At 45.5% G+C, this 14,619-nt stretch overlaps 1 protein-coding gene across 2 annotated transcripts in view; it reads left to right on the forward strand.

Annotated features, from left to right (window-relative positions):
* The window catches only part of ROCK2 (Rho associated coiled-coil containing protein kinase 2), a 663,375-nt gene that overhangs the window by 308,040 nt on the left and 340,716 nt on the right, over positions 1–14,619 (forward strand). For both annotated transcript variants that reach the window (XM_078647798.1, XM_078647799.1), the window contains exon 3: positions 7,688–7,788. In XM_078647798.1, coding sequence (XP_078503924.1) covers positions 7,688–7,788 — 101 coding nt within the window. The remainder of the gene's footprint in view (positions 1–7,687; positions 7,789–14,619) is intronic.

The raw sequence follows: 14,619 nt of genomic DNA on the forward strand, positions 1-14,619 counted from the left end.
AACGTATCCATACTGCCAGATATGGTGGCCGCTCCTTTTCTTTCTTGGCACCCAAATACTGGAATCAGCTACCCTTGCCCTTTCGTTCTTGCTCAGACCTAATCATTTTCAAGACACTCCTGAAAACATAGTTGTTTGATCTTTAATCACCATATTGGACTGTGACCTGCATTTGAAGGCCTCGAGAGATCTCCTCGGGGATGATTTGTGTGCCTAAGAAATATAATAAAAAAATACAAATAAAGGTTCAGTGCCCCGTTTTCATTGATCCTCTAGTTAAACTCCCTTCCTCCTAGCCGTTCGGCCTCATTCCAATGAAACTCCCATCATCTGTCTTGAAGCTGCTGCAGACTCTTCAACTTTTGAGGCCAGAGGACCTCCAATGGCATTGTTTACCTGTCTCACCTGGTGCTGCTGGTACTAATCTGAGCCATCCATCTGAAAGTTTTTGGATAAAGAACCAGGCCCCCAAGTTTAGCAAAACCCTTTAAGTCAGGGACCCTAGATCAGACTTCGTTGGGGATCGCTGGTTCCCTGCAGGGCTAAGCAACTACCTGGGAACGGAGGCTAGCTGTCTAGAGACATAAAAAGAAAATGTATTGATTGGCTTTTCTAAATCTTTTTGCGATATATGACCCCTAACAACACCATTGTCTGATTGAGGTTATCTCCATGACACAAGATTGAATAGTATACTTGTAACTTGTTTCCAGACTATGGCAAACATTCTTGCTCAACCTGGGCAAAGAGGCAGCACAACAAAAGGAAGGATGTGGCAGTACTTCATTGATCTGCCTCCAGAGAAATAAACTCCCATCTGGCCTTGCACCAGCATTCCTGGTTCAAGTACTTGCATTTGTCTTCAATCTCCCCTTCATTTGGAAGAAATTACTCCTTTCCTCAATGGGTGAGATCCTTCTACAGCAGATGAAAGGCACATCACAGGAAAGTTATCAATCTCCATTCAGTAAGTACCACTGAGACTAAACTCCCTCCCTTCCAACAAAGCCCTTTCAGTTCTTTTAAAGCTAACTAGCCCTTCTACTCCAAGACCATAAATCGCCAAGCTGGTGCCTCCACATCACCCGCCTCCTCAAGAAAGAGACATTTGAGGAGGAGTTGCAGAGGGAAGAACCAGTCTGCTCTTAAGGACCAAAGGCAATATCTAAGGATGCCCATTCTACTCTGGTTGAAGAGGAGTGCCTTCTCCCCTCCACCAATGAAACCAAATAACCACAGATTCTGGTGTCCTCTCATTGGTGAAGAATTGTTGTGCTGTACTGCTTCGAAGCCCCTGCCATGTAAGATGCCTCTGCCCAAATAGGCATCCCTAAATTTTGTTTGGAGAGGAAGGGCAATCAAGCTTGTTCTGCCACCAGAAGAGTGAAGGCTACTGCTATTTCTTTGGAGGGAAAAGGGAGATGGTTTCCTCCACATCCTGGTCCTCTACAATTTAAACTAGATTTTGAGAAGTTGAAGATGCTCACTCCTCCGGTGCTAGCAGTTATCTAAAATAACAATTGGTTACACTCAGTGGACTGTAAGGATGCCTGTGTCTTTGTGCCATCCTTTGAACATTGGAAGTTTGTGTTGGAAAACCTGTAGCACCTCTACAAGGCACAGCTGTGTCCTCTCCCTGCTTTTCCTTGGGCTTTTGCCAGGATGTGTCCTCAGTTATCGCTTTTCTTTGACTGCAGGGAATATTTACTTAAGCAATTCTCATCTTAGAGGGGTAAGTCGAGGAAGGAGTACTCCGCTCTAACCTGGTACTCTGAACTCTGTACGATCATGGATTCGGAGCAGTGTACTCCAAAAGGATCCTGTTTAAAAGGGCATCCTTGGCTGCCGCCTGGCAAAGTTTTTCACCCTCCACACAAGGTAACAGCCAGAAAGTGGATCATCTCATGGCCAGCGAGACCCTTACTGTTTCATGAGGTATAATAGAGCTACTATAGGAGTTATGCCAGCAATAAAGTGCTAAAAAACTGGAATCCCACAATTGAACCTAATCCTTAAAAACATGGTTACTCAGCATGGCAAATCTAACCCCGAAATTATTGCTCAAACTGGAAGATCGAAGAGAATTATGCACAAACATATGGAACTACTTCATAGATATATTTGACTTCTAAATATACACAATAATTACCAGCTCGTTTAATGGAAATTTGTTATGGGATTCCAAGATTTTATTTACTATATTTTTGTTAATTCAAAATTTACTTTTACTAGTATTTGTTGTTAATTATTGATATAAGTAAGCTAAGATCCAGATTTCTCTCTAGACACTTTTATGAAAAATATCAACATACTCTTTGTTTATTACAATTTAGAGCACCACTAGAACTGCCTACCACTACATTACTGTTTTGTAAGTCACATATTTGCTCTAATGCAGCCTGTGTAAAAATATGCAATTGAACAGTGTTGGACTTGGCCTTTTCCCCCCAAAATTTTTCGCTTTTGACCCCCTCATCTAGATTGTCTCCCCCATGGGATTAAACCTGTATAGGCCATGAGTGGTGTGAGACATCTTTTGAAAAATGTTATTACCTGACATAATGTGAGCACTTGTAAAATCCCCCATTTTAAAACTGCACCCCCATTTTGGAAATGTACCTGACTGAAATGTATTGCTTTTAAAATGGATGCCATGGCCATGGGGTTTGCCACTGGACTGACATAGGTCAGCGGTCTAGATAATATTACCCAGCTACCCCTAGTTTTGGAGGGAAAGCCTGGCACCCAGGGTGCTCACCCCCTCCCCTAGAACCAGTTTAGGCTAGATGTGCCAACATTCTAGAAGGTCCTGGCACTGCCTGGGAGGAGGGTATAAATAGGGTGAAGTGTCACCAGAGAGTCAGTCAGCGCAGGGACAAAGAAGAGAGGGGACCTGCTGTGAGGTGCTACCGCCACATGGGCCTGTGAGCTGGGCCCTGCACCCCTATAAACCCCCCCTGCTACTGTCCCCATGGGCCCCTGACAAGGGAGGGCCCCTACCCAGGACACTGACGCTGTGGGACCTTGAACTACGCCAGCGCTGAAGGAAAGAGGTGCCCCCATGAGGAGGAATGCTGTGGGCTTGAACCCCCCCAGGAGGTGAGGAGTGTGCCCCTGGGGCTGGCTGTGGAACTATTCGCCCCCCTCTGTGAGGTGCGCCTGTCAGACGCTGTTTGGGGAGGTTGGTGCCCCCAGGAAGCTGTGGCCCCCTTTGGAAGTGCTGCTGCTGCATTGCCTTAAGCGTTGAACTGGGAAGTTGCGGCCCCTGTGGAAGCGCTGGACTGGGAGGATAGTGCCCCCGAGGAACTGTGCCTCACTAACCTGCCTCAGTCAACCTGCCCCTGGACTGTTGAACAAGCAGTGCGCTGTGAAAAGCGCCATAGTGCTGAGAAGATTGTGAGGAGAAATAGCGCTGTGGGAAGAAAAACGTGTGGTTCTGAGGGCCTGCTGTGTTCCCCCTAGGAAGCGCTATACTCTGGAAGTGCTAATCTGCCCCAGAACTGACGTGTGGGCGCAAGGAGCAGTGCGCTGTGAATAGCGCTATTCTCCTGAGGAGAATCATACTGGGAGGAGCCTACCCTCGCGTCATCGCGCTGTCGCTAAATAAATAATTAATAAAAAGGGAGCCTACCCCTTGTGCCACCGGAATCACCGCCGCAACCCGGCATCGTGAGGAGACCGTTCCCCGCTCGCCAGCGCATCGTTGCAGCGACCCCCGGTGTCAGGAGGGGGCCGCCGAGGTGGAAAGAGGGCCGCGCTAGGCCCTGAGGCCGCTGTGTCCTGCATCACGTGACGGGGGCCTGACCGCGTCATCGGCCCGCCCCCGCCATCACCGCGAGCGGATTGGCCTGCGCGGCCGTGACCTGAAGGCCGCGCAGGGATTGGTTGCCGTCCGGCAGCCCGAGAGGAGAAGCGTCCTGTAGCCCTGGGTCCCCGTGAGGAAGGGGGAAACCCAGGTGAAGCACCGGTTGTCGGGGAGAGGAGGGGGCATCGAGGCACATTGTCGGTGCCTGCCCCCTCCGCTGTGGAGATCCGCGCTTGGCCGGGTGAACAGCCGGGAGGCCCCCGAGAAGAGCGCCAGAGCTGCGCAGGCCTCCCCTGACCGGCCCCCTCTCAGACGAGGGGCCGGCATTGAAGTGAGGAAGACCCCGGGAGACTGGAGCCACCCTGCCTCCGCCAGTGCCAGGAGTGCGCAAGTGTTGCGACTGGCTGACAGAGCACGGAGGGGGCCCCGAGGCACATTGCCGGTGCCTGGCCCCTCCCCTTCGAAATCTGGGGGACGCCTGCAGGACTGCCAGAGGCCGGTGAGTGGGGCCTCTATTGAACTGTGTAGGGGGGTGAATAGGGCAACGCGGCACAAGGTCGGTGCTCGGCGCCCCCCCCCCTGTTGGAAACTGGGATTGGGCCCTGTTGGCCCCAGATACCTCAGTGGTGGCCCGGACTGATCCCGTGTGGGACATCTGTAATGGGACTGCAAAGGCACTAGGTGAATGTGGCCTGACTTCTGAAAGGGGTCTGCTCCTGGACAAGGGAAGAGTAATTCCCTCTTAATGCTGCGGCTACTGAAAGGTGTTCCATGTGGAAAAGTGGTTGCATTTAAGGAAATTGTTTTCCATGGAAAGGAATGTTATGCCCTCATCTAATGTCCAAGGAAATGTTCTTCCTGATTAGGGAAATGAGCACCCTAGCATAAAGAAAGGTTATCTGACCCCAGGGAAATGTTGATATGCATAGCCAGGTGATATGCCTAATGAAATGCACATTTTCTTGCTTGTTGCCTAATTTTCCCTGAAGTGTTTTAGGCCTGACCTCCCACTTCTATAAGTATGCCCCGAGGAGGGTTGCCCTAGGTTGATGGTAGAGGGAGCCTACCCGTTTCTGTACAGGTGTTCCTTATCTATGAGTCACGGCCCTACCTGATGATAATGCTAGGCGATGTATGTTCCGCCTGATGTTTGATACACCTAGCCGGTGACATGCCTGATGAAATGCCATAGTTACCTGTTGCCAGATGGTCCCTGAGGTTAGGCCTGGCTCTTAGGTTACCGGTTAAACGTTTATAGTGAGGCCACTTTCCTATCTAATTGTTAATTGCATGTTTTTGTGCCTCCGTGCAGGTGATTGTACCTTTTATTACAGGGGCTCCTATTTAAGAGGTACTATGAAGCCCTGATGTTTTCTTTCACAGGGGTGGGTTGGTGTGATTGTGCATGATATATATACCTATGCTAATGTGGTATTCTGCATTTACAACCCCCTAAGGATGAGAGCCTGAGTTGGCCCCGCCAGATTGGCCCCAGGTCTAATGTTTTATTAATCATCCTTTTTCCTTACAGCATGGACTTTGGACTCAACCCTTTTTATCCCATGTAAATAATCCCCCACTGAAATACTTGGCTCTGGTGCCAGTTGGCGCCATGTTATGACGACACTGTTAATGCATTTTTGCCTTGCAGGTTGGAGATACTAAACTGCTTAATTTTCCAACTCAGATTGGTGTCCTGCCTCTTTTGTGGTGTGCCTGGTGTGTTGACTGAGGGTACTGCGTGAGTGCTTCACATGTCCTCCAAGTTTGGCCTGCCCGCTTGATGCCATGCTACCCCCTTTGAGACTTGGGCAACCCCCAATTCCAACAAACAGTATTTCTAGGTATCGCATTTCTCTATCCCTTGGCCATTTGTACCCGATTTGTATGTTTGGAAAATGCTACGTGAAATGTTGATTATGTTGGCCTAGTGTTTACTGTGAAAGCTTCCTCTGCACGCTCACAAAAACACACGTTTACCAATTCTTTCTTTTATCCTTGACAACTTTATAGGGTGGAGTTTAAGATATGTGCTAATGGTTGTATTGAGAACACAATGGGATAGCTTTTAAAACATATCTTTTTTATTGTTTTCCTTGACAAGCCAACCAAAAAAAAACGATTGTAAAAATAACAAATGGTTGGTGGTTTCTTTAAGTCCATACAATAAATTCATGCATCTTAATCCTCTCCCAGCCAACAAGTGGCGTGTCACAGTGCATTAGTTTCTCTGGAGATCTGCTTGTCAACTGGGTTATGCCGAGGAATTCCTCTGTGTAGGTTTCCCTGTTGTCTCATCTGTGCCATAACAGGCCCTCCAACATTACTCGTGATAAATTTGTTTTTAAATCTGCCTACCTATTTCATCCCACCCATTTTCATTGAAAAATAGTTCATTCTTTGAATTCAGATGGGCAAGAGTTACAAATAAATGTGATTAGCCCAACTATGTTTTGTTCTGGCTTTGCATTTTATTGATGAGGGTTTAAAGGATGGACCTCTGTGGTCCTGCAGGTTGGCAAGATTAAAATGTATGCAGCTGGTTGAGATCGGGGAGTAGTGTCCAAATAGAGCGCAAAGAAAGCTTTGTTTAATGTCATAATTTTGATTTTGTTTATTAACAATGAACATACACACCCCACTATTTGCTGCTGTGAGGAGGCAGGTAATTAGGTTTTGTCCATTAACTGATTAAGTAGTAATGGGTATAATGCAGAATTGTTAATAATATTTTAGGATCAATTTTGTTTATTTGTTTTAAAGGGATACACGACATCCACCTACAACTGGCGGGTTGTATTATATCACTGATCATGTACATCTAATGTCTATGATGTTTAGTTGCTCATCTTTTACACTAATTAACAAGTTGAACTAACAAACAAAAAATAGATACCTCTCCATATAACTACCACCTCCCTCCCATTTCCCCAAATTAGTCTCCTTTTAGATCACTTCTGCCTCTTAGAAAATAGTCTACCATCCAGAAGCCCCACTGCCGGCTGTTACATTACTTGAAGGATGCCCCGAATCCCAGCCCACCAATGAGGCCAGTTCTGAAATGTGCACCACACTAAGAAACATGGGACAAGTGACTACCAAGAACTCTGAGGCAATCATGTTAAGCGTTGTTTCCAGTGTTTTCAATTGTTCACCCATTCCCTTGATGGTAATCGATATCTTCTCCATACGCATCAGTTCCCAGACTCAATAAAGCCATACTCTGACTGGGTAGACTTTCCCTTACTCCACAGTCCCAGGACCGCTTGCTTAGCGGCATATAATAGCAAGGCAATCAAAGGACCTCTCTGGGATCACTGGGGGTATGAGAGCCGATCAGCTACACATAGAATGAAATGTGTCGGAAATCTAATCGGGGAGATGTTAGTCATCAGATCAGTATCATCCCAAACCTCCCCTCAGTATCTTTTAACTCTAAGGCCATATCACCGCAAATGTATAAGGGAGCTACCAGGGATCTCACACTCCCTTTAGCAGTCCCCGCTTTTGCACCAGTCCCAGCAGTGTATTCATTCTACTGGGCGTTATACCAGTAGGAGGCAACATAAGTTATAGTTTCTTTAATGGCTGAGAATGGATGTGCTCGTTCTTGGGCTAGAGTAAATTCCTTATCCGTCCACCCGCGTTCTCCCCAGCTCAGCCTCCCATCCTTGTTGGCCTGTTTTGCGAGGGATCCTTTGAAGCATAAGGAATCTATAGGTTTTAGCAACTAAGTGCTTCCCCTTAGCTTTTGATAGTGACCATTCATTCCTATGTGGGTAATAGTTAACATTATTTAAATGTATTCATGTTAAAGCGCACAGATTGAAGTATCCTGTCTCCATTTGACATTAACAAAAATGTTTCAATTGCTTTTCTTAGATGAGAAAGTTGTGGGGAAAGTCCGGGAATTGCAGATGAAAGCAGAAGACTACGACATCGTCAAAGTTATTGGAAGAGGTGCTTTTGGAGAGGTGCAGCTGGTAAGAGTACTGTGAAAGTAGTTACCTCATCACCTTTCCACTGAAGATTTATCACCATAGAGAACAGATACAAGTATAGTGCCTTGGCAACTGCCAGGTTAGGTAGACGGATGAACAGTGTAGCCTGAAGAGTGTGAAATGAACAATGTGGTGACGTGAGGCTCAATGAAAGGCCTAGATTTCAAACCATTTTCTGCAAAATTGAAAATGAGAAAAACAGAAACCTAAATGAAACTTTGCAGATGCCACTAACATGTACCAGCATTGAGCTGTGTTGAAAGCATCATATAGTTGAATGTAGGCCTGGCCATCAGGGTATAGTCCCCGTAATGTGTACGTTTGCATCCATTGCGACATTGTGGTCTAGTTATGGTATATGTTTTTAGGGTTTTATAAGGCGCACTAATACCAAAAAGGCGTCTTGGCGCTGGCATGCTTACATCCTTTTGCACCGAATCAACCTAGATGAACAGAGAGTATGGTAGAAGAGCACTATCATATAATAACAGACCGTGCATTATGATCATCGATGCCTTGCTGACCCGGATAAGCTATCTGGGATCTAATCCGGACCTTGGCAGTTGAATGTAAATAATGTGATTCTCGGGAATCGCGGCCTATTGAGTTTTTTCAGATTATATAAATGTTTAAAGTGGAGTAACAGTGTGAAGTGAAACTGTACTGTCTGATGCCTAGTATTTCCCGTGATTTCGTGTTCTAACCCCCCTCACTTTTCAGTTTGTATAATCTGGTGTCCATCACTCCCCCACCACTCTCATTACTGTTACACTTGCATTATCTTTTGTTTGAGGTGCTCCTGTTGCAATGAACACAATGTTTTCTGTAGAGCACCTTGCATGTTCTTGGCGTTACATATGTTATTTTAAGTACCTCACATTATATAAAAAAAGAATGGAATAATCGGAGACAGCCTGGCGTTCTTGGGATAGTGTGCAGTTTTAATTAGATTTGCAGTATTGCTGGAATACTTCAGCACATATCGTGCGGATTATTCTTGCTCAGTAAGGACTGGCAGTTTCTTTTCTGAAACTTTTTTTGTGAGCTCTCCCGAGAAGTGAGAAACTTACTCGGATTTAACACCAGCAAAATCAGTGGAAGCACATATATAGTTGTTTTCTTAAATTTTCATGATAATCAAAATGCCATTAGTAGCTTTACTTTACCATTACAATAAAGGTAGACAAAATTGTATAGCTGTGGGAAATGCTGCTATTGTATATTTCTCAAAATTCAAGCACGTAAGAAAATATAATTTAGCTATATAACGGGAAGCCTAATAATCCATTCCCAACTTTACCAGTTAAAAAAAAAATACTATTTTCCAGATAACCTCCCAACTGGGTGATTTAAAAATCAATCCAGATGTCTTTCCCCAGCAGGCAGTCCATGCTGAACTCTGTATTGACACCTTCCATACCTGTCTCAATTCTGTTTCCAGCTGTCAGTTATGCCTGTGCATTGCCATAATGAAAATCCTACCCATCTATGGTCTCTTTGATCCTGTGGTTTTCTGCACTACTGAGGTATCTCTTGGAGTCCACAAACACATGGTCAGATATGGTAATGCTTGCTCAGATACCCCAGAGAGCAGCCATTTCTTTTTTTGCAATCTGTATACAGATTGTTGTTGGCACCTTCGAATGGACATTCGGATCTATCTCCCACACATTCAGTGAAAAGGCCCCTGCCACCTTAAGGACACTGGCGTGCATCTTGTCTGTCTGGCAAAGCAGGCTCGGCAATCTGTGGAGTTGAGGTTCTTCATCCAGGGCAATCTTGCTTTATTCGCCCCTTTTCCCCATACTTAAAGCAACCAACTTTGTACTTACTCTATGCATTCTTGCCTTTTTCATTTTCTGACCTTAGTGGAAGGTCACATTCATCTTGGGCTTCTGTCCCTAGAAAAAAAGCCTTTTGGACGTACTGCTGGAAGGTGCCTCCCAATGGGTTTGTCTTGGTGCTTATCCTTCTCTTTCTATCCTTTTTGGGAATCCCTGACTCCCTTCCATTCTTAAAATTATTGTGGTTTCAAGCGGTTCTATATCCAGACCTCCTGATGACGGTATCTTTATTGCTATTCTACTCTACTTGGTAACTCTTCCTCAGTTCAATAAAGATTCAGTAAATTCACTCCTCCACGCAGTTTTGAAGACTCTGTGAATTCACTTCTCCACACTGTTTCTGCATTTCTCACACTAGGACATTTCCCTAGCAGATCCTTGGTACCCTTAGCGTAAGAGTGGCTAGAGGTGCAGTTGGGTTGTCTTCATCCTTCCAGTGTGGACACCTTCTTTTTCAAAGCTAACAGGGAGGCATTCTCTACAAAGCTTGTCTATCCTGTTCCTACTCAGTTTCCCAACCCTTTCATTCTGTTGCTGCACACAAGCATCATTCATTGAAACTCACTAGCGTTATCATCTTGTCTTACCATGTTTATATACATTTCCTGCTCGAGGCACTTAATCCTAAGAAACTGCAATGGTTACAAGGACAAGCACAGGGTCTCTAATTGGTCAGGTTATGTGGACCCCTGACTGCCGCCGACCCCATCACAATGTCCTTTTGGACCAATCTATCAAGAAGAATTCTGCTTGTGAGCTGGTCTGTGCAAAGTCCAGCGTACATATTGCTTTGGCCTGAGCGTTCATTCTGCAGCTCACCAACTCTTTTATCTCAGCACCACTTTTTCTGCGAAATGTTGTGCATAGGCCATCTCATAACTGGCCTGCCACAAGTGTTTTCGATTTCCATTGTTATTACATGTCTTCTAAAGTCTGAAACTAATAATCAACTCCGTTTGCCAGCCAACATAAGGCCCTCACTTGTTAATGGGCAGTATTAATGGGAGGGTACTGTTGTTTTCCAGGGTAATAGTTTAGAACGCAGAGACAGTAATTGCACACAAACTAAATGTTTAGTCATATCTGTATATTTTAGTATTAATACATTTGTTCAGTTTCAGGAAATTTAGGACTGTTAAAATAATGGACACTAAATCAGTAGGCCGTTGCCAAATTGTGGCTTACATACGACACCAAAGAGTTTAGTAGCACATGAACATTGAGGCGCTACATTCTTAACATCATGATCTTTCCTCGACAATGTTATCACATGCGGGAGAAACTGATTTCTGAGCTTTCTTTGCATACAGTCTGTCCTGGTTCCTTCTCTGTGGCTTGAACTGTCCCCATTCAATTTGAGAAAAGTACCTGGTATACTACAATGCCTCTTCTCAATGACTCAAGTGCAAAGTGTAACACGTCAGTGGGTTTGAACCCAGGTTTATTATATAAAAATGTTGCCAAGCACCAAAATGCTTACACAGTCTTAGACACACAGAAGATAATTTGTATTCCCATCCACAGAAAAATCATGGACTTTGTGGCATGAATGGATTGTTTTAAAGTTTGTGCCTAGTTTGCAGCACTCCATTAGTTGGTGACCCAGTTCAATGAGACAACCGTTACTGCTTCCGCTGGTCTCCAGTGTTGCAGTTCACACAAGGGGATTATTGGTATGAACGTACCCCTTGCCAAAGCACTCCCTCTACCCTTGTTTGGGGAGGGATCTAGCATTTTTGCCCCGGAGACTCAGGTTCCCCTCCGAGAGAGTCCACAGTGTCCAGGGATTCACACGTAGCGGAAAAGGGCCTTTATTGGCCTCCTCTTAGGTGCCCCTTGCCGAAGCACTCCTTCTTCCCTTGTTGGGGAGGGATCCTGCATTTATGCCCTTGAGTCTCAGATACCCCTCTGAGAGAGTGCTAAGGGTTTCACACATAGCGGAGGTTTGGGATTGTTCCTATTATTGCTGGTAACTAAGCACTGCACACTGTGATAGAAGCTCTTTTCTAAACCTTTTTGATGACCTCCCGACGTACTTGAAACTGTTGTTATTATGTAACTATGTTTTGAAGCAATTCTACCTACTCATGTAAAGCGCTCTGATACCTCTGGGTGTAGCCAGCGCTATATACAACTTTTCAAATAAAATAAATAAATAAAACAGTAGACCTGCTGGGTGCACCTTTTCCTTTAAAAGGCTTTCACGGTTGAGAAGTCCAGATGTCTAGCACAACAGAACTGGAGGAGCACCTACTAGACCAACAGGTTCTTATTCCCAACTCCAGCATGGATGATTGGTTACATCTTAGTCACATCAATGAGCCACAATTTCTCTGGACCAGAGAGATTGGTTCAAACTGTTCTGAAGTAAGTGCGATCATCCACCTGCAATGGGACACAGCTTAAGACCTAGGGTTATAGGGTAAGATCCCTCACTCATCCCCAAGGCTGAAAAATGGGTGATACAGGCTCTCACAAATTTGATGATGGGTGGCATCAGGTGGGTCAGATTGAAGCATATGCTTACTACACATTTCTGCGGTGTTGCCTGAAGGTCCTCTACCCTCTTGTGCAAAGCAATGATCTTGGCTAAGTTAAGCAGATGGAAAAAGACTCCAGATATGCACTTTTTTCTTTTTTTTTTCTACTACTTTAAAAACAGGCCAATTAACTTCAAACCTTTATGTGTATGATTTAATGCTAATCCTCCTCCTAAGTATTTTAAACCTTCTGGGCTTTAATTCTGAGATATCCACGGCTGTACAATAGTAACGTGGAGTGGTGTGGCTCACTGGTTAGAGGCGGCAGACCCGGGAGCAGAAGTCGGCCCGGGACCAGGGTTCAATTCCCGACGCGGCAGGGTCGTAGACCAGGGTCAGCGGACTCGACGATTCTCGCCTCGGTGCCTACTCTAACCTGGGGTCCCACTCGGCAACTCTGGGCATTAGCTTGCCTAATCTCCACAACGGCCCCATCAACGCCGGGGATGCCTGGCTCCACCTTGGGGATTCCCAGTAGGGACCATGTCACAGGGAAAAGCCAGGACGAGTTCCCCAGTGGTATACAGCGCCGGGACGCCCCTTTGCTGGGGCAGCTGTGCGCTTTACAAGTATACAACATTTAACATTTAACATTTAATGGATTAGGTAATTCGAGTACCTCCCATATTTGCAATATCAGTTTGGATCTGTGAAGCAGCATGATAGTTGACCACCACTTGTGTGCACAAAAAGCAATACATTAAAAAAAATGAATCACAACATCTTTCCAGGAGTGACATATCAATATAGTGTGAATATCGAATCCCACCGTGACAGCATTGGCAAAGTCGCTAGGCCTGTTTGTGGCAAGCAGGTGCAGTGAAGAAAACAGGAAATAAAAAATGTCTGAAGGTGTTGGCCGAATGCTTGAAGTCGGCAATTTAAAATTTTAAAAATGACCATCTAATATAATTTTAATAAAGCAGTACAGGTGCTGCCTAGCAGGAAAGTGTATAGAAACCGTTTTTAGTTTGATGCTAATCAAAGGAAAAAATGTCTGATTGGCACGAAGAAAAGGTACTATTACTGTGGCCTCAAGACCTAATTTAAATGCACAAGCATGACAAAAAATAGAAAGAATAAAGAATAGAAAGGAAAAAAGCATTGGTAAGTTAACATTGTCCAATAAGCCATGGCACTGAAGAGTGCACTTCTTTTGAGGCACATGTGCACAGGCAAAAGCCCATGGTTCCCGGTGTAAGACCACCTGTGATTAAAGTTGACTGACCACTTTCACCATGCTGTAAGCTGTGTTGAGTGGAATAATTATGTGAATGACGGTTGAGCACAGCAATACATGAAGAGTATCTGTGTATATATGTTTGATTTTTTTTTCTACATGCAACTGGTGAGGCAATAATGCTTGTCTCTTGGTTAGATCTAAAGATGTGCCCATATTTTTACAATGGGCAGCAAACATCCAGCTTACTAAATTGTGCTTTTACAATAGCCCCATATATATTTACACCATACGAGTGAACATAAATGTAATCTGGTAACAAGTAATTTAGAGCAACCATTGTAAGTCCACCTTTCAGTGGGCCACAGTGCAAGCTGGTCTTACTGGGTCCATTCCCTATTGGTAACATCCAAGGTATGCCCCATTAGTAGTCCAAGTCTCAAGAGTCCACTGCGACTCTGATTTAAAGTCAATAGTGTTCCAGCATAAACACGCTCAAATTGGCAGCATATTTCCCTGGGGTGGAGTGTCTTACGTTTCGGAGTTTGCTCTGTTTGCTGGCACTCTCAGCAGCTGCATGCAAGGTCGGGTAAGTTGTATGCACGTGGCTCAGTTGGCTGCACTCATCGGGTGCATATTCTCACAGTTATGCTCCTGAAGTGACCAGCAGCATCCTGCAGATCCTCCTGCGGGTAAGTGTTCCTTCAGCTCCTGATGGGGGGGGGTGGCTATGATGATCCTGTCTTGAATCCCTTGCCCAGGTGAAGGTGCACGAGTGCTCCCATGGCGCCCTCACTGTTCTGGCAGGGAAGAAAGAACAAGTTGCAGTCCTTGCTGCTCCTGGTGATCCCCTTCAGCATACGGGGTCACCGCAACTCTGTCCACATGCTCCGGCCCAATCAACGCAGTGAAGTTATCTACAGCGGCCCCTCCTGGCATACATTTTCATAGCGCCGCTACAACACAAAGCTTCTGCCTTTACCGCACCGCACTGCAGTCTTTCCCCCGGTGGCTCCTCCTGGCATGCATAGTCATTGTGCCACTACCGCACAAGGCTTCAACACTTACCGCACGGCGGTTATTCACATGGCTATCTTCACGATGGCCTCATCCTAGCACAGGGGGGTAATCGACTCAGCCCTGCACATGGGCAACTACCCGATCGATGCATCAGCAGGTTCGAGGCATGTGGGCTGCTGAATTCATATCTATAGCATAGATCGCCGCCTAGTGTTGGGTCCGGATGATT

The sequence above is a fragment of the Lissotriton helveticus genome, chromosome 6 (assembly GCF_964261635.1).
Source record: "Lissotriton helveticus chromosome 6, aLisHel1.1, whole genome shotgun sequence".
Lineage (NCBI taxonomy): Eukaryota > Metazoa > Chordata > Amphibia > Caudata > Salamandridae > Lissotriton > Lissotriton helveticus.